At 46.4% G+C, this 21,205-nt stretch overlaps 1 protein-coding gene across 1 annotated transcript in view; it reads left to right on the forward strand.

Moving 5' to 3' along the window:
- Positions 1–17,590, forward strand: part of adamts12 (ADAM metallopeptidase with thrombospondin type 1 motif, 12) — a 41,194-nt gene extending 23,604 nt beyond the window's left edge. The window contains exons 13-25 of the mRNA XM_031829738.1: positions 1–68; positions 1,147–1,280; positions 2,094–2,214; positions 7,369–7,613; positions 7,980–8,121; positions 8,459–8,585; positions 9,069–9,279; positions 9,464–10,741; positions 11,026–11,178; positions 12,641–12,817; positions 12,904–13,050; positions 13,179–13,329; positions 15,638–17,590. The exon at positions 1–68 is cut by the window's left edge and continues 102 nt beyond it. Of these exons, the coding sequence (XP_031685598.1) occupies positions 1–68; positions 1,147–1,280; positions 2,094–2,214; positions 7,369–7,613; positions 7,980–8,121; positions 8,459–8,585; positions 9,069–9,279; positions 9,464–10,741; positions 11,026–11,178; positions 12,641–12,817; positions 12,904–13,050; positions 13,179–13,329; positions 15,638–15,753 (3,070 nt within the window). The 3' untranslated portion in view covers positions 15,754–17,590. The remainder of the gene's footprint in view (positions 69–1,146; positions 1,281–2,093; positions 2,215–7,368; positions 7,614–7,979; positions 8,122–8,458; positions 8,586–9,068; positions 9,280–9,463; positions 10,742–11,025; positions 11,179–12,640; positions 12,818–12,903; positions 13,051–13,178; positions 13,330–15,637) is intronic.
- Positions 17,591–21,205: the final 3,615 nt, after the last annotated feature.

Raw genomic sequence — 21,205 nt, forward strand, 5'->3', positions numbered from 1 at the left:
GTGTAGTGAATTTGACACGGTACCCTACCAGAACGAACTGTACGAATGGGTCCCTGTGGCCAGCCCATGTAAGAGCCAAAATCACACGCACACAAATCCACACATACACACACATACCACAGTGAACACACCGAGACGGCACAGGAGGCTGCTGAGGGGAGGACGGCTCATGATAATGGCTGGAATGGAGTGAATGGAATGGTTTCAAACACATGGAAACCATGGAAACCATGGAAACCATGTGTTTGATGTGATCGATGCCATTCCATTGATTCAAATCAAATCAACATTTATTTGTCACGTGCGCCGAATACAACAGATGTAAACCTTACAGTGAAATGCTTACTTACAGGCTGGTGAGAAAAAAAAGGTTACGTGTGTGTGTGTGTGTGTGTGTAGGTAGAGAAATAAAACAACAGTAAAAAGACATTTGAAAATAATAGTAGCGAGGCTATATACAAACACTGGTTAGTTGGGCTGATTGAGGTAGTATGTACATGCAGATATGGTTAAAGTGACTATGTATATATGATGAACAGAGAGTAACAGTAGCATAAAAGAGGGGTTGGCAGGTGGTGGGACACAATGCAGATAGCCAGGTTAGCCAATGTGCGGGAGCACTGGTTGGTCGGGCCAATTGAGGTAGTATGTACATGAATGTATAGTTAAAGTGACTATGCATATAAGATAAACAGAGTAGCAGCAGCGTAAAAGTCCGGGTAACCATTTGGTTACCTGTTCAGGAGTGTTATGGCTTGGGGGTAAAAACTGTTGAGAATACTTTTTGACCTAGACTTGGCACTCCGGTACCGCTTGCCATGCGGTAGTAGAGATAACATTCTATGACTGGGGTGGCTGGCTGTCTTTGACAATTTTCAGGGCCTCCCTCTGACACCGCCTGGTGTAGAGGTCCTGGTTCTGTTCCACATACATGCACACGCCTCATCATTCCAGGAGGTGTGGTTATGTATCTTTAGCAGAAGGGGGCAGCACATACATACACATATATACATTTCTTATACTTCTCCAAAAATCTATAGGAAATTACACTTTTCAATATTTGTACTGGTGTCCCCTAATTTATTGACCCTCTCCCACTCTCATCCCCCCTCCATCTCTGGTTCCATCTCTTCCCTGGGTTCCCAGCGAGTCCGTGCGAGCTTCACTGTCGTCCAGTGCGTGAACATTTCTCTGAGAAAATGCTGGATGCTGTGACAGACGGAACTCCCTGCTTCATGAACAACAACTCCAGAAGCATCTGTGTCAATGGAGTGTGCAAGGTAGAGAGAGAGAGAGAGAGAGAGAGAGAGGAGGGGGTGGGAGGGAGGGAGGGTGGAGGGGGAGGGAGGGAGGTAGAGAGAGAGAGAGAGAGAGAGAGAGAAAGAAAGAGAGGAGGGAGTGGGAGGGAGGGTGGAGGGAGAGGGAGGGAGGGAGGTAGGGAGAGAGAGAGAGAGAGAGAGAGAGAGAGAGAGAGAGAGAGAGAGAGAGAGAGAGAGGAGGGGGAGGGAGGTAGAGAGAGAGACAGAGAGAGAGAGAGAGAGAGAGAGAGAGAGAGAGAGAGAGAGAGGGGAGGGGGAGGGAGGGAGGGAGGTAGAGAGAGAGAGAGAGAGAGAGAGAAGGGGGAGGGAGGGAGGGAGGCAGGTGGAAAGTCATTATTAGTAATGTCTCTGCGAGGAGAGAGCATGTGGCCTAAGATGAATCTAAGATATAAGCTCTGCCTGTTAGAGTGAAGATATAGAGAGGGAATCTGTTTGTTTTCTCCTCTGTCTATCTCTGTCTATCTGTGTCTCTGTGTATCTCTGTGTGTCTCTGTGTATCTCTGTGTGTCTCTGTGTATCTCTGTGTGTCTCTGTGTATCTCTGTGTGTCTCTGTGTATCTCTGTGTGTCTCTGTCTATCTCTTCGTGTCTCTGTCTATCTCTGTGTGTCTCTGTGTATCTCTGTGTGTCTCTGTGTGTCTCTGTGTATCTCTGTGTGTCTCTGATCTGATTATCTTGTATATTTACCTTATGTTGGTTATGGGGGTGCCCTGTGACTCTATTTGAGTGTGTGTGTTTGTGTAAACTAATTTTGACCTGTGTGTTGTGTCTGTAGGAGGTGGGCTGTGACTATGGTATAGACTCTAATGCTTTAGAGGATCAGTGTGGAGTGTGTCTGGGCGATGGTTCATCCTGTGAGACTGTCCAGATGACTTTTGATGGTGGGGATGGCTTCGGTGAGTCTCCTCTCCCCTCCATAAATATCTTCCTATAGTCTCATCTCCTCCCAGAACCCCCAAAACATCTCCCACAATGTTTTATCTCACTGGCTAAAGGATTATGTAATTGTGTTGTTCCCATGTCGTTGTCATGGCATCGCTCTATATGGGAGTATACAGCTATTTGTCCTGCTGTCTTTGGCTGCAGACCGCATATTTGTTGTGTTAATGTGTGTGTGTGTGTGTGTGTGTGTGTGTGTGTGTGTGTGTGTGTGTGTGTGTATGTGTGTGTGTGTACACAGCTACATGTCTTGCTGTCTTTGCTATATCTGACTGTCAGACTCCAGTGCAACTGTGTTTTTGCAAGAATGACCCACTAGTGAACTCAGCGACCTCACAGCCAGAGAGAAAGAGACCTTTTTACATCAGCAGTTGTCAAAGTACAGAACAGGAAAGTACTGTAGTTTACTAGAAATCCCCAAGCAGCTCTTCCTCACATATCACATTGATACATTGCATTCAAATCTGGGATATAACTCCAATCATCACTTTGGAGGGCCCAAACCCCAACTGACCCCTAGATCCTACCCCCAGACAGTTATAGCCCCTAGACCCTACCTCCAGACAGTTATTGCCCCTAGACCCTACCCCCAGACAGTTATAGCCCCTAGACCCTACCTCCAGACAGTTATTGCCCCTAGACCCTACCCCCAGACAGTTATAGCCCCTAGACCGTACCCCCAGACAGTTATAGCCCCTAGACCCTGGCCCCAGACCATTTGAGACCCTAGACCCTACCCCCAGACAGTTATAGCCCCTAGACCGTACCCCCAGACAGTTATAGCCCCTAGACCCTGGCCCCAGACCATTTGAGACCCTAGACCCTACCCCCAGACAGTTATAGCCCCTAGACCCTAGCCCCAGACCATTTTAGACCCTAGACAATACCCCCAGACAGTTATAGCCCCTGGCCCTACCCCCAAACCATTCTAGATCCTAGACCCTAACACCAGACATTTAAATGGCCCCGAGACCCTACCCCCAGACCATTCTAGACCCTAGACCCTACCCCAGACTGTTATAGCCCCTGACCATACCACCAAACAGTTATAGCCCCTAAACCCTACACCCAGACAGTTATAGCCCCTAGACCCTACCCCAGACCATTCTAGACCCTAGACCCTACCCCAGACTGTTATAGCCCCTAGACCCTACCCCAACATAGTTATAGCCCCTAAACCCTACCCCCAGACAGTTATAGCCCCTAGGCTCTACCCCCAGACAGTTATAGCCCCTAGACCCTACCCCAGGCAATTCTAGTCCCAAGACCCTACTCCATAGAATTATAGCCCCTAGACTTTACCCCAGACAATTCTAGTCCCTAGACCCTATCCCCATACCATTCTAGCCCCTAGACTCTACCCTAGACAGTTATAGCCCCTAGACCCTACCTCCAGACAAGTCTAGCCCCTAGACCCTACCCCCAGACTATTCTATTCCATAGACTCTAACCCAGAGAGTTATAGCCCCTAGACCCTACCTCCAGACAGTTCTATCCTCTAGACCCTACCCCAGACAGTTCTAGCCCCTAGACTCTACCGCTAGACAGTTCTAGACTCTACCCCAGACAGTTCTAGACTCTACCCCAGACAGTTCTAGACTCTACCCCAGACAGTTCTAGACTCTACCCTAGACAGTTCTAGACTCTACCACAGACAGTTCTAGACTCTACCCCCACAGTTCTAGACTCTACCCCCAGACAGTTCTAGACTCTACCCCCAGACAGTTCTAGACTCTACCCCAGACAGTTCTAGATTCTACCCCAGACAGTTCTAGACTCTACCCTCAGACAGTTCTAGACTCTACCCCAGACAGTTCTAGACTCTACCCCAGACAGTTCTAGACTCTACCCCAGACAGTTCTAGACTCTACCCTAGACAGTTATAGCCCCTAGACCCTACCTCCTGACAAGTCTAGCCCCTAGACCATACCTCCAGACTATTCTATTCCATAGACTCTAACCCAGAGAGTTATAGCCCCTAGACCCTACCCCAGACAGTTCTAGACTCTACCCCAGACAGTTCTAGATTCTACCCCAGAAAGTTCTAGACTCTACCCTCAGACAGTTCTAGACTCTACCCCAGACAATTCTAGACTCTACCCTAGACAGTTCTAGACTCTACCCCAGACAGTTCTAGACTCTACCCCAGACAGTTCTAGACTCTACCCTAGACAGTTATAGCCCCTAGACCCTACCTCCAGACAAGTCTAGCCCCTAGACCATACCCCCAGACTATTCTATTCCATAGACTCTAACCCAGAGAGTTATAGCCCCTAGACCCTACCTCCTGACAAGTCTAGCCCCTAGACCATACCTCCAGACTATTCTATTCCATAGACTCTAACCCAGAGAGTTATAGCCCCTAGACCCTACCCCAGACAGTTCTAGACTCTACCCCAGACAGTTCTAGATTCTACCCCAGAAAGTTCTAGACTCTACCCTCAGACAGTTCTAGACTCTACCCCAGACAATTCTAGACTCTACCCTAGACAGTTCTAGACTCTACCCCAGACAGTTCTAGACTCTACCCCAGACAGTTCTAGACTCTACCCTAGACAGTTATAGCCCCTAGACCCTACCTCCAGACAAGTCTAGCCCCTAGACCATACCCCCAGACTATTCTATTCCATAGACTCTAACCCAGAGAGTTATAGCCCCTAGACCCTACCCCAGACAGTTCTAGACTCTGCCCCAGACAGTTATAGACTCTTCCCCCAGACAGTTATAGTGTCGATGAAAGGAGGCATCAGGCATCAGATATAAGCAGTATGGTACACAATACCACCTAGCCAATCAGGGGGTAAATTACCACTGCTAGCTATCCAATCCTATCAGAAGTTCTGTAGCATGGGCGAGAGAATGGGGATCCATTTGGAACTGGTGGCAGGTAGTAGGAATATCCATTACAGTACCATGTTGGACTGATTTCACTCGGCTGCATGGTGCCTTTATATCTGATAGGACAAGTCATCCAGGACTGGGAGAAGGGAGTGAGCTTTTTGTTTGGAATGCAGACCCAGATCTCAACCTTACCACCCAGACACCCACTGTGTGTGTGTGTGTGTGCGTGTGTGTGTGTGTGTGTGTGTGCGTGTGTGTGTGTGTGTGTGTGTGTGTGTGTGTGTGTGTGTGTGTGTGTGTGTGTGTGTGTGTGTGTGTGTGTGTGTGTGTGTGTGTGTGTGTGTGTGTGTGCGCGCGCGTGCGTGTGTGAGTGTGTGTGTGTGTGTGTGTGTGTGTGTGTCCGCCCATTTCCAGACACCGGCCGGCTCAGCTATATGAATCTTCAAAGGGCAGAGCTGAGATCCAAAGCGATGCTGCCCCTTCTCTTACCCTCACAAACAAACACACAACAACACCTCCCCCACCCATCCACACACTATTAAAAAACTGAGGCACAGCCAGAGCAGTGCCTCCCCACACAGAGACAGGGTTAGCCCACCCCCGTCACCTAACAGACACACACCCTCTAGCAAACATCACAGAGAGTCTGGCTGCCATGGTGGCCTCTCTGTGTGCTCTGGCCTCTCCCACGTTGTGGCCTGCAACCATGAATTATGTTTTGATTGTTTTACAGTGTCTTCATCATGCCTTTGCTTGCATTTCATTGCTTCTAGCTATGCTACAATTTCAGGAGTAGGTTTATGACTACATGCCTTCAGAATGTATTACCACCCCTTGACTTTTTCCACATTTCATTGTATTACAGCCTGAATTTTATATTGATTAAAGGTAGATTTTTTTTGTCATCGGCCTAACATCCAATCATTTCTAAGTGGAATTATGTTTTTCAAGATTTTGCAAATTGTTTAATTAACAATGACAATCTAAAATGTCTTCAGTCAATAAGATTTCATACCATTTGTTATGTGAAGCCTAAACAAGTTCAGGAGTGAAAATTTGCTTAACAAGTTACATTACAAGTTGCATGGACTCACTCTGTGCAATAATAGTGTTTAACATGATTTTTGAATGACTACCTCATCTCTGTATCCCACACATACAATTATCTGTAAGGTCCCTCATTTCAAACACCGATTCAACCACAAAGACCAGGGAGGTTTTCAAATGCATCGCAAATAATGGCACCTATTGGTAGATGGGTGAGAGAAAAAAAGCAGACATTGAACATCCCTTTAAGCATGGTAAAGTTGGGCCTCCCGAGTGGGGCAGCGGTCTAAGGCCCTGCATCACAGTGCTTGAGGCGCCACTACAGACCTGGGTTTGATCCCATGCTGTGTCACTGCCGGCCGTGACCGGGAGACCCATGGGGCAGCGCACAATTGGCCCAGCATTGTCCGGGTTAGGGGAAGGTTTGGCCGGCCTGGATTTCCTTGTCCCATTGCGCTCTAGCGACTCCTTGTGGAGGTCTGGGTGCCTGCAAGCTGACCTCTGACGCCAGCTGTACAGTGTTTCCTCCGACACATTGGTGCGGCTTGACAGGGTCGGAATAGAGATAAGCACAGGAAAAATCCTAGAGTAAAACCGGGTTCGGTCTGCTTTCCAAAAGACACTGGGAGACAAATTCCCCTTTCAGCAGGACAATAACCTAAAACAGAAGTTGCTTACCATGACGATATTGAATGTTCCTGAGTGGCCTAGTTACAGTTTTAACTTAAATCAGCTTGATAGTCTATGGCAAGACTTGCAAATGGCTATCTGCAAATGATCAACAACCAACTTGACAGATCTTGAAGAATGTAAAAAATATATATATTTGCAAATAGTGTGCAATCCACGTGTGCAAAGCTTTTAGAGACTTTTACCCAGAAATACTTCCAGCTGTAATTGCTACCAAATGTGATTTTAACATCTATTGTAAATACTTACTGTATGGAAATTAGATATTTCTGTATTTCATTTTCAATAAATGTGCAAACCTTTCTAAGACATGTTTTCACTTTGTCATTATGGGGTATTGTGTGTAGATGGGTGTGAAAAATAGTCAATTTAATACATTTTGAATTCAGGCTGTAATAACAAAATGTGGAATAAGTCAAGGAGTAAGAATACTTTCTGTTTTTCGGTCCCAGGGACCCATGGGTTTGCAGGCTTTTGTTCCAGCCCAGCACTAACACAGCCGATTCCCCTTTTCCTCCATCCTCCTGTCCCAGGCTACGTGGACGTGGGAGTGATCCCAGAGGGGGCTCGTGACATTGTTGTCCAGGAAGTGGAGGAGGCGGGGAACTTCCTGGCTCTGCGGGGTCAGATGTCAGAGGAGTACTTCCTGAATGGCCAGTACATCATCCAATGGAACGGGGAGTACAAGGCAGGCGGAGCCACCTTCTACTATGAACGCAGTGGGAACCTGGAGAACCTTACCTCCTCTGGACCCACCAAACAACCAGTCATGATCCAGGTACACACACCATTTAAACTATACCCACCAAATAACCAGTCAAAATCTAATTACACACACCATTTAAACTATACCCACCAAATAACCAGTCAAAATCTAATTACACACACCATTTAAACTATACCCACCTAATAACCAGTCAAAATCTAATTACACACACCATATAAACTACACACACCAAACAACCAGTCATAATCTAATTACACACACCATATAAACTATACACACCAAATAACCAGTCATAATCTAATTACACACATAATCCATATACACTATACACACCCAACACAGGAAAAGACCCAGCCAGATGACGATTCAGATGTCATACACACACACTAACAGCTGGGTGTGTTTCCTGTTGTTCAGTTGCTGTACCAGGAGAAGAACCCAGGTATAAAGTACGAGTACACCATCAAGAAGAGCCGCCAGACAGGAAATGAGGTAATCAAGTCGGAGTACAGGTGGAGGCATGGGGCCTGGACAGACTGCAGCACCACATGTGGGCTAGGTGAGTGGTTGTCTTTTAAACAACTAATGATATGCCTTACCCATAAGCTCTTAAATTCATATTCAGCTTTGGTCGGACGGCCATACTCCGTGTGTAGAATATTTGTACTCCGTGTGTTAACTTGTCAGATATTAAGAGTTGTGGATTGTGTTAACTTGTCAGATATTAAGAGTTGTGGATTGTGTTAACTTGTCAGATATTAAGAGTTGTCGATTTTGGATTCTGATGATATGGATGATGATTGCATTTCAATTCCGAGAGTTAAGCAGTATTGAGAGTTATAGCCTACAGTGTGATTATTCAGGCAGAAACATTCCCTGTGTTCTGTGCCATCCAGGTGAGCAGCAGCAGCCTGTCAGGTGTTTTGAGCTGGAGGTGGGTGTGGTAGATGAGTCTCTGTGTGACCCAGAGAGCCGCCCGGAGGACAGACACCGGAAGTGCAAGAACATGGACTGTCCCGTCAGGTTTCATAGTGTCCCCATTACTAAGACAACCACTCTATAACACCTGTCTTATTTCTACTGTAGTACTACGTTATTACTGCTGTATCTGGTGTTATTACTGTCTGTTCTAACTTTTAGTACGGTTGTTTTTAGTCTGATTTGCTTCTGAAAATAATATGTGCAGAATACATATTTGTCCCTCTCCCACTCTGTTCCCTCTCACACTCTGTTCCCTCTCCCACTCTGTTCCCTCTCACACTCTGTTCCCTCTCACACTCTGTTCCCTCTCACACTCTGTTCCCTCTCACACTCTGTTCCCTCTCCCACTCTGTTCCCTCTCACACTCTGTTCCCTCTCACACTCTGTTCCCTCTCCCTCTCTGTTCCCTCTCCCACTCTGTTCCCTCTCACACTCTGTTCCCTCTCACACTCTGTTCCCTCTCACACTCTGTTCCCTCTCACACTCTGTTCCCTCTCACACTCTGTTCCCTCTCCCCCTGGGTAGGTGGTGGGTGGGGGGCTGGCAGCAGTGCTCTGCCACCTGTGGTTCAGGAGGGGTGAGGAAGCGCACAGTGATGTGTGTTCGCACGGTGGCAGGGGAGGAGAGAGTCCTCCACCCTGGGGACTGTAAACAGCTGCTCAAACCCAAACCTGTGGTGCCCTGCAACAGAGACCTGCCCTGTGGACCCGACTGGGCCGTGGGCAGCTGGAGCCCGGTACAGTTCTATTCTCTCCATCTCTCACACCCTGTCTCTTCCTGTGTTTCTGTCCATGCCTCTATCCATTCTCCTCTCTAGCTTACCTATCCTGCCTGTTTTGTAAACCTCTCTCTCTTGCTCTGTCTCTCTCTCTCTCTCTCCTTGTTGTGTTAATAACCTATTTAATATTTCTCCCTCTCAGTGCCCAGTGACATGTGGTGGTAGCGTGCGCTCCCGGACTGTCACCTGCCTGACCGCACCCAAACGAAAGTGTGACATAGAAACCATGCCTCGCTCCAAGTCTCTATGTGCCCTGCTGAGCTGCCCAAGCGCAGGCCTCCGACGACGTCCGGGACCACACCCTAAATACCGGCGTGTCTACCCGCCCAAGAGACACCCCACCAGGCAGCCGGTTACACACGCCTGGGATCCCAGAAGCACCAGCCCCACCGCTACACCCAGAACCATCACTGTGACTGAGAGAACTACAACCCCCATCACCACCTCTACCACCAGGCCCCTTCCACCATCCTCCACAGCTTCTGACATCATCGACGTAGATGGCTATGAGTTGAAGAATGGGAGTGTAGAGGATAAGAAAGTGTTTTATATTACGACCAGTCCTCCTGAAGAGGAGAACAGAGAGAGGGACATGAGAGAAAAAGAGGAAGAAGAGATAAAGGAGGAGGGGAGTACATCTGGTTTTGTGTTTCCAGACTCTGGGGTGAGGTACACCCCGGGGTATGACTATGTAGTGGAGGACGTCATGACAACAGGCAAGGAGGGGCATATAGATTTGGACATTTTTACCACAGCAACCTCTCTCAGGACTCCCAAACAATCACCAGCCACCCTGACCACCACCAGGTTACACCCTACAATTACACCGCACACAAGTGTCCAAACAACATCACATACAACCCCACTCGCAACCAGAGTACTTCGCACTACCTCCCCCTCAGCCTCTCAAACCGGCACTGGACGCTGGCCCGTGACCACCCGCCACTACCCCCTCACTCGCCCCAAAACCACCCCTTCCACCCAACGGGCAACCACAGTGCCCCACACCACCCCTACACCCCTGGCACACACAGCAGGGGTGAGGAGTACACCCAAAGTCCCTTACCACAGTAAACAAGCACTGTACCCCACAACAGAAGGCACTTTCCACACTAGAGATGCCCTCTACTCTACTAGCCCATCAACAGATGCCCCCCACCCCACTGCGAGGATCATTAAGCTGAAGAAGCCCAATGAGATCCCAGAAAATGTCAGCTCTGCCCCCCGTTCTAAAAAGCCAGTCCCACTGGCTAAGAAGCCTGCCTCACGTTTTAAAGGACCCTCCCTTTGTTCAAAATGCAAAGGTCAGAAGCAGAAACCAGAAAGTACCGTAGTGACCTTCACCAATGACTATGGGTCCCTGAACGCCCAGGAGCCAATCAGCATGGATGTGTTCTGGGTGGTGGGCAACTGGAGCGAGGTGAGTTCAGGAAACTGTAACCCTCTGTTGATGAGCTTAGTGATGATGACCCTATAAAGATACAATGCCTTTTGTTTATTAGAATCCCAAATGTAAGAATGAACCCTCTTATAGCGGTGTATAGTCATGGAGAAGACACACGTCTATACCTACTTACAACATACTTCCTTTTGATGAACGAGGGTTTTACATCAGAATGAAATCAAATAAACCAAATCTCCCTTGACCCTGTTACTGACGTTCCGTCTTCCTCTCTCTCTCTTCTCACCTGTTGTCTGTGTCAGTGTTCCACATCATGTGGCCTGGGGGCAGTGTGGAGGCCAGTGCTGTGTAGCTCCCAGCAGGAATCAGACTGTGCCAACCTGGAGAGACCGGAACCAGCTCGCACCTGCCACCTGCGCCCCTGTGCCACCTGGCTGAGTGGCAACTGGAGCAAGGTCAGTATCCTGGGTAAACTACGCAAGACAGCAACACGTCACTTATGGTGAGCTGTTTATACTATACCTTTCTCTCTCTCTCTCTCAATTCAATTCAATTTGCTTTATTGGCATAATGTTACAATGTACATATTGCCAGAGCTTACTTTGGAGATTTACAATATTAACATAATTAAAATAATAATAATCCATAATATCAATGGGACAACAGTATCAACAATAATCAAGGGTCAAAATAACCATACATTTATTATATATTTATTTATTTAACCTTTATTCAACATTGAACCATAACAATAAGCATAGTACAGGTTGGTTGGTTGGTCTGTCAGACACTGTCCCTCATCTTATGGCAGGCAGCAATGTAGTGCGCTGCCAACCCACATCTGCCAACTCACACGTTGCCAACCCACAAGATTTTTTATCAATAACCATGGTCAAATAGTTTGCCATGGTATACTGTCGATTTAGGGCCAGATAGCACTGTATTTTAGTTTGTGCTTGTGCTTATGTTTTGTTTTGACAGTGTTGTAATTTGGTTTATTCTGATTGATTGGATGTTCTGGTCCTGAGGCTTCAGTGTGTTAGTGGACCAGGTCTGTGAACTCAGCCCCAGGACCTGCTGGATGAGGGGACTCTTTTCTTTGCTCCACTCTCTCCCACCCTCTCTCTCTCATTATCTCTCTCCCACCCTCTCTCTCTCATTCTCTCTCTCCCACCCAATCTCTCTCATTCTCTCTCTCCTCCCTCCCACCCTCTCTCATTCTCTCTCTCCTCCCACCCTCTCTCATTCTCTCTCTCCTCCCACCCTCTCTCTCTCATTCCCTCTCTCCCACCCCTCTCTCTCATTCTCTCTCTCCCACCCTCTCTCTCTCATTCTCTCTCTCCCACCCAATCTCTCTCATTCTCTCTCTCCTCCCTCCCACCCTCTCTCATTCTCTCTCTCCTCCCACCCTCTCTCATTCTCTCTCTCCTCCCACCCTCTCTCTCTCATTCTCTCTCTCCCACCCCTCTCTCTCATTCTCTCTCTCCCACCCTCTCTCTCTCATTCTCTCTCTCCTCCCTCCCACCCTCTCTCATTCTCTCTCTCTCCCACCCTCTCTCTCTCATTCTTTCTCTCCTCCCTCCCACCCTCTCTCATTCTCTCTCTCCTCCCACCCTCTCTCTCTCATTCTCTCTCTCCCACCCTCTCTCTCTCATTCTCTCTCTCCGACCCTCTCTCTCTTATTCTCTCTCTCTCTCCCACCCTCTCTCTCTCATTCTCTCTCTCCTCCCACCCTCTCTCTCATTTTCTCTCTCCTCCCACCCTCTCTCTCATTCTCTCCCCCCTCTCTCTCTCATTCTCTCCCCCTCTCTCTCCCACCCTCTCTCTCTCATTCTCTCTCTCCTCCCACCCTCTCTCTCTCATTCTCTCTCTCCTCCCACCCTCTCTCTCATTCTCTCCCACCCTCTCTCTCCGTAGTGTCCAGAGCGATGTGAGGTGGTGGGAAGGAGGCAGCGTGAGGTGCAGTGTGTGGATGGGCAGAAGGGACATCCACTGAGACCATTCCACTGCCAAGCTCTTTCCTCCAGACCCCCCAGCACCCTGTCCTGTCATCCCCAACCCTGCCAGCCCTGGAGAACTTCCCCCTGGGGACAGGTACACACACACGTTATCACATGTTGACTGGCTTGGTTCATATGAATTACAATATGATGGTTAATATAAACTCCTTTCATCCCCAGTGTTCTCGTAGCTGTGGTGGTGGATTGTGGGAGCGGCTGGTGTACTGCCCTGAGCCGCAGCGCTGTAGCGCCACCCAGAGACCAAACGACACAGAGACCTGCAACCTGCAGCGCTGCAGCTACTGGGACCCGCAGGACTGGGAGAAGGTAATGGCACAGGGGAACATACTTACAGTTTGCACCTGTTACATGTTCAGAGTGTGCATTGCATGGTACGGTGTGTCAGTGGGGACTAGTGTGTGTGAGTAATATCTGTTTTCTTCTGTGTGTGTCAGTGCTCTGTGAGTTGTGGTGGGGGGATGCAGCATCGCGTGGTGCCGTGTGTCGTTGAGGACTCTAGCTCTGTGGAGAACAGTCTCTGTGACCAGAGCAACAGGCCTGACACAATCAGGACATGCAACTTGCAGGAGTGTAAGACTAACACAGGTAAGACAAACACAGGTACGACAAACATAGGTACGACTAACACAGGTACCACTAACACAGAAGTACCACTAACACAGATACCACTAACACAGGTACCACTAACAAAGATACCACTAACACAGGTACCACTAACACAGATACCACTAACACAGGTACCACTAACACAGGTACCACTAGCACAGGTACCACTAACACAGGTACCACTAACACAGATACCACTAACACAGGTACCACTAACACAGGTACCAGTAACACAGGTACCACTAACACAGGTACCACTAACACAGGTACCACTAACACAGATACCACTAACACAGGTACCAGTAACACAGGTACCACTAACACAGGTACCACTAACACACGTAAGACTAACTGTTAGGAATCCCTTTGGCCCGGCAGTCTAGGGGAGATGGTAACGAGACCCGTAACAGTCTAGGGGAGATGGTAACGAGACCCGTAACAGTCTAGGGGAGATGGTAACGAGACCCGTAACAGTCTAGGGGAGATGGTAACGAGACCCGTAACAGTCTAGGGGGGATGGTAACGAGACCCGTAACAGTCTAGGGGGGATGGTAACGAGACCCGTAACAGTCTAGGGGGGATGGTAACGAGACCCGTAACAGTCTAGGGGGGATGGTAACGAGACCCGTAACAGTCTAGGGGGGATGGTAACGAGACCCGTAACAGTCTAGGGGAGATGGTAATGAGACCCGTAACAGTCTAGGGGGATGGTAACGAGACCTGTAACAGTCTAGGGGGGATGGTAACGAGACCCGTAACAGTCTAGGGGGGATGGTAACGAGACCCGTAACAGTCTAGGGGGATGGTAACGAAACCCGTAACAGTCTAGGGGGGATGGTAACGAGACCCGTAACAGTCTAGGGGGATGGTAACGAGACCCTTAACAGTCTAGGGGAGATGGTAATGAGACCCGTAACAGTCTAGGGGGGATGGTAACGAAACCCGTAACAGTCTATGGGGGATGGTAACGAGACCCGTAACAGTCTAGGGGGGATGGTAACGAGACCCGTAACAGTCTAGGGGGGATGGTAACGAGACCCGTAACAGTCTAGGGGAGATGGTAACGAGACCTGTAACAGTCTAGGGGGGATGGTAACGAGACCCGTAACAGTCTAGGGGAGATGGTAATGAGACCCGTAACAGTCTAGGGGGGATGGTAACGAAACCCGTAACAGCCTAGGGGGGATGGTAACGAGACCCGTAACAGTCTAGGGGGGATGGTAACGAGACCCGTAACAGTCTAGGGGGGATGGTAACGAGACCCGTAACAGTCTAGGGGGGATGGTAACGAGACCCGTAACAGTCTAGGGGAGATGGTAATGAGACCCGTAACAGTCTAGGGGGGATGGTAACGAGACCCGTAACAGTCTAGGGGGGATGGTAACGAAACCCGTAACAGTCTAGGGGGGATGGTAACGAGACCCGTAACAGTCTAGGGGGGATGGTAACGAGACCCGTAACAGTCTAGGGGGGATGGTAACGAGACCCGTAACAGTCTGGGGGGATGGTAACGAGACCCGTAACAGTCTAGGGGGGATGGTAACGAGACCCGTAACAGTCTAGGGGGGATGGTAACGAGACCCGTAACAGTCTAGGGGGGATGGTAACGAGACCCGTAACAGTCTAGGGGGGATGGTAACGAGACCCGTAACAGTCTAGGGGGGATGGTAACGAGACCCGTAACATAAGTCATGCAAATTATAATAGTGAAAATGTATCAGTGAGAACGAAAAACCACAGACAACTTAATTACCGTCAAACACTCAGGGTTTAGAGCATGCCAAGACGCATGAAAGCTGTGATTGAAAATTTAAATTTTTTATTATTGTTCTTTGCATTATTCGAGGTCTGACAACACTGCATATTTTTTGTTATTATGACCAGTTGTCATTTTCTGCGAACAAAAGCTCTAAATTACAATTTTTGATTTGGAATTTGGGAGAAATGTTGTCAGTAGCTTATAGAATAAAACAAAATGTTAATTTGACCCAAACACATATCTATAAATAGTAAAACCTGAGAAACGGATCATTTTGCAGTGGTCTCTTCATTTTTCCAGAGCTGTATATACTGTTGATGGACATACAGTACAGCAGGTAGCCTAGCCGTTAAGAGCGCTAGGCCGGTAACTGAAAGGTTGCTCGTTTAAACCCCCAAGCCAGCTAGGTGAAACATGTGTCGATGTGCCCTTAAGCAAGGTACTAAACTGTAGTTGCACTGGATGCTTTTATTTATTGCGGTTGACATAAATCCGTGTTCTGTTCTGTCCTTGGTATTGGTTGTATAGGTCTGCTGTGTAGGAAGAACAGCATGTCGTCTCGGTTCTGTGACAAGTTGAAGCTGCTGGGTCGCTGCTCCCTCAGGTCCATCCAGAAACAGTGCTGTGTCACCTGTAGAGGGTAAACTCTGACCCGCACTACACCCACCACATGGACCCCTCTCATACAAAATGCACACGTACAGGGCTTCCACACTGCGATCCTATTGGTGGATTTCATCTCTAGTGCAATCAGCCGACAGCAGCCTTTTCACCATCATCATCATAATAACCCACACAAACTGTCGTTATCTTCATTGGGCAGAAATTCATGGAGCTATGGTACTGTGTACTGCTGCTGTGTGCAGTTTGTCTTAGCCAGTCTTGCACCTTCCCAGCTCTTCCAGGGTATCAGGCCTCCAGCTGCCTCTAAAGAATGAGTTATGTCAACTTCTCTCCAATATCCCACCTGCTTTCCAATACTGATGAATGTCCCTCAGAATGTATACCTGTGTAATCGGCTGCCATGTCGTTTTCTATTCAACGTTCCCCCACCACAGAAATGATGATGACATCCGATAACACTGTATTTACAATCCCCTTTCAACAATCCCCTTGCCTCATATTTACAAAGACATTAGGTATTTTCTGATACTTAATTAATCCCCCAAACAAATGAGTAATGATAAGATAACTATTATGTCATCAACATTTTCCATGTCACTTCTGAGCAGGGATTGGCAAAAATGACAAAATACAATAACAAAGTACCATAAAGATCAATGTATCAAAATAAACCACAAAATACTTGAATTTTGAAATGTATTTAATTCAAATACATGTATTTTGTATTTTAGAATACAGAAGCACTTAGCTGGCCCGAACAGCAACAACATTCTCAGTAACGGTTGCAGAAATGTTTTACTTGCTAAAACTGTGATATGTTGTTGTTCATTTGCACTGACTGTATGTCACTCTGGATAAGAGTGTCTGCTACATAACCAAAATGTAAATGTATATGTGAAAATGAACATACCAAAATGAACTGCAAAGCACACTAGGTATTATTATTGGCCTTGTTTCAGGGTCACGTCTAGATGGCATACAGTTTAGCCTAATTCTCCTAACCTGCTACGTTAATTCTCCTAACCTGCTTGCGTAAATTCTCCTAAACCTTCTACAAATGTCAATTTTGACAAAAGTTGTATCCCTTCTAGACAAACCTTGTTTTGGGGCGGAGCTTATTCACATAACACTCAGCTTGCTTTGCAATTGTCCATTTTTACATACACATTTATATTTAGCTAATTTAGCAGATGCTCTTATCACCCCATAGTGCCATCAGACTTCTGATTCCAATACAAAGTGATACGGGGCCACAACGGTGAACCGCTATAACAACAACAGCAAAATATTTTGAAAATACAAATGCCAGCTTTCAAAAGGATCTTGTTAAAAACAGATTGGAGTGTATTTCAGTCCAGTGTAATACAAATTACACAATACTCAGAAGTATTTTAAATACTTCACATCTCTGCTTCTAAGAAAATACTGGGTAAATAATAGACTATACAATAAAGATGAATGTTTTTGTCTAGTGTTTTTTTTATTGTGTTATTGTGGGTTTTTCAGTGTTATTTCTCTTGTTCTAAGAGCTCTCCGGTGTACTGTGGCTCTGAAAAGTGATTTACCTGAGGCATAGATCTGGGATCAGCTTACGCTCCCCAAATCCTAACTTTAACCATGAGGGGAAAACATTAAACTCACCCTAGATTAGTGTCTCTGGGTAACGTCATACTACTCTAGTGCTGTATATCTATCCTGTGGTGCCCCTCCCCTTTATTAGGCTGGCCAATGAGAATGAGTTGTTGCAGGTCATCCCTCTCAGGCCTCAGTTAAGATTGCCGATGTGTTTATATGATATTGTACAGGTGCTATTATCTTTATACAAACCTTCAGCAATAAATGCAATGATGAAATAAGCGTTTGGTGTGACTGCTTTTTGCTTTCAATGTCCATCAAGATTATATCATTCCTTTTCACTGTTATTTCCCTGCAGTACCCCACCATCAGGTAATAGTTTGAAGTCTGCAGCCTTCTTGTGATTGTGATTGTGGTGTGTTTTGACTGGATGATGTTATGTTGTCCGAGTCCTGCCTGGCCCATGGTGCCCCTGGTTGTCTATGTTGTCCTGACAGTATCGGTGAGATACGAGCCATGTGGTCGATCTAGGAGGAAATGAAGAGGAGGATGTTATTGGTGGTAATACTCTTCAAACAGCAAAGTTTTAACACTGGCCTCAGGCTCATGACGTCAGGGGATCCCAGCTTCTCTCATCAACCACAACTGGTTTTATAGTTGGCAAGGTAAACAGGATACATTCTATAACATTATGCTCCTCAAGGTGTTTCATGGCATTGTACATGTTCTAGTACAGTTTACTGGCATGATTGCTCATGCTAAACGGGACTAATTCATGTAATGGAATTTGGATTGGAGTTAACATTCAACTGAATAAGTGCACTTGTTAGGATCTGGGCTAATCAACTCTTACGCTGCGAAGTCCGGAGCCTGGTGCTTTTGTGTTTTAACTCATATTTAATGGCACCCACCTGGTGTTCCAGGTCTTAACCAGTCCATGTTCAGAGAGGAACAATGAAAAACACAGTTATCGGTGGTAATACTCTTCAAATAGCAAAGCTTTAACTTCAAGGTCCAGAGTTGAGTTTGAAGGGTACTGTATATAGTATCACAGGTGGTTGGTGTCACCCTAATTGGGGAGGAAAGGCTCGTGGCAATGACTGGAGCGGAATAAGTGGAATGGTATCAAATACATCAAACGCATGGTTTCCATGGTTTCCATGTGTTTGATGCTATGCCATTTGTTCCGTTCCAGACATTATTATGAGCCATCCTCCCCTCAGCAGCTTCCACTGTAATAATATGTGCACTATGTAAGTACCTCCTGCTTGGTCCACATCCTTTAATATGAAATTGGACTGTTCACCGCGTATGTCTTTAGGGAAAAGGAACACATACACCACCAATGTAGAGCACATACCCAGCTCAGCCCACAGCAGACATGGGCTATCACAGCGGAAAGGTGAGGGGGAATATTCTCAGTTGAAAACAGTCAGTGATTAGCTACAGATGTAGGATCTTAATTTGAGCCAGTTTGCTACAGCGGGTAAAAAAATCCTGCAGCAACAAGACGTTAGAATTATTATGTGGATTATATTTAATGTACATTTTTGTAGGGGCTAATCCATTTTTGGTAAAATCAAGTCTGAAATTTCAAAGTGGAAATTACAATATAAATTACAATATTAAGAAGCCTCAATATTTTTTAACCTCAAATACACTACAACTTTTACATATCCTGCAATACAGGAAAGTTCTCTTGCAACCAGAAGTTCTCTTGCTACCAAATTAACATGCTACATCTGTAGCTGTATAACTCCTAGAACCATAGCACCAGGTTCTGTTTCAGGAATCATGTTGAACTCCTCTGTCCCAGATAACCTGAGACTATGCCAGAAGCTAGTCAGCAGTAACGGTACACCGGCCCAATGTGGAGCACAGTGTCATAGATACAGTCAGTGTGTGTACGCGCGTGTGTGTGTATGTGTGTATGTGTGTGAGTGTGTTTATAACGGAGCTGTCTCCATCCAACTGTAGACCTATTACCAAACCCCATCTCTCTTACTGCTGTGATGTCATAGTGTATTGGGTTGAGTCTGTAGTAACTGCACAATGGAAAAAATCTTGGTTTCCTTCTTTCCTAGTGACTGCACTCCACACTGCACTCCAATCTCTCTGATTCAGAGGGGCTGGGTTAAATGCGGAAAACACATTTCAGTTGAATGCATTCAGTAACTGACTAGGTATCCCCCTTTCCCTTTCTAAAGACTCGTCCTGACCTGCAAAAATATTCAGTCATTTAAAACAATAAAATGTGCCATTTAGCAGATGCTTTGATCCAAAGCAACTTCCTGTCATGCATGCATACATTTCACGTATGGTTGGCCCCTGGAATCAAACCCATAACCCTGGCAGAGCAAGCACCATCCTCTACCAACTGAGCTACACAGAACTAGGCTCAAGTCAGGACTAAGCTTAATATGTTTAGATGTCTTTAGTTCATAGATAAAAAAATACAAATAATCTTTAGTACATTTTCACTTGACATCATACCGTATTAGAAGGCAATAATATTATTCTATCTTGGTCTGTCCATTTTAGTTCTGATGATGAAATGAATGTTTGGGGTCTGTGTTAATGTTACTGCTTTGTTATCAAAGTAATGACAACCACTGCTCGATACAGGTGAGTCACTCCATTCTATGACCTGTAAATAAACTCCTCTAGCCTGCTGTAACCGACCCGCGGGCTGCAGCCAGGCTGATGATGTGACCGCCCATCCCTAATGGGAGATAACATGGCATACATCTATCGCTCAGCGTAAAACAGGAAACAGCAACCTCATCTGGGTTACCAGACACTCCACCACCACACACCGGCCTGGGACACTCATCAAATATTGACATTTGATGGCTGGCTGGCTGGCTAAAAAGGCCTCAGGTCACCTATAAGACTAGAACAACAGTTGCCAAGGAAGGTGTCTCTGCGTACTGTTGAACGTGACTAGTTCAACAACATGATGAATGTGAAGAAAAGACAATGCTTTCTGTTAACAAATGAATGGAAAACAATCAGTAACCAATTTCAGTGGCCGTTTCATCCCCTATCAAGGTGTAGTGAGAATAGGAATGGATGTGTTGGTCGGCCGAGGCGGGGCCCAGTCCCACCTATCTGGGCCCCATCAGACTGTGTGTCCTCAGGCAGTAACACAGGCATCCCTGTCTGTACTGTACTGTACCAGCCCTGTTCCTTTATTAAAGTCTCCACCACAGCCAAATCTGACCCAGGCAGCACACACAGAGTACAGCAGGCCTGGGGCCCAGACATCAAATCTACGGTTGGCTCTCACTGATGGAATATTCTAGAATGCAACTTTCCAGGAGAATGAGATTTGCCTTAGCTTCACCTAAGTAGTGTAACAATTAATTCAATGTCAGTATCACTCATTGCTTTAAAGAGTGAGCATTCCATAGAGTATGCTACTTAACTGTTGCTACATATCCAAGTTGAAATAGTAGTTTTGTTTTGTTGAACACTATATTTGCACCTACTAGGGTCATTTTTTGTAGTCACATTTAGTTTTCCATTTCTATTCATTTTGCTACATTGTAACCTGATGAACACAAGCTGAATTACAGACATATTTGAAATACTACATATAACGTGACGTATGATTTATATTGATTCTTAAAAGAAACCCTATTTTCTCATAGAGAAATAGAGGTAGAGAGAATATAAATCCCACCTGTCAAATTACTGACATGTAATGATGTGCACGGTACAAAGCCAGCTCCTGTGTTGATGGGAAAGGGCCCGTAAAGTAAGCGTTTCACTGTTAGTCCACACCAGTTGCTTGCAAAGCATGTGGCGATTAACATTTGATTTGATTTGCAGCTTGCAGCTAGACATCAGAAAAACATTGGCCTGTGGTAATTGTCTTTGCTTTTTGAACTTTGA

This window comes from Oncorhynchus kisutch, linkage group LG8 (genome assembly GCF_002021735.2).
Source record: "Oncorhynchus kisutch isolate 150728-3 linkage group LG8, Okis_V2, whole genome shotgun sequence".
Lineage (NCBI taxonomy): Eukaryota > Metazoa > Chordata > Actinopteri > Salmoniformes > Salmonidae > Oncorhynchus > Oncorhynchus kisutch.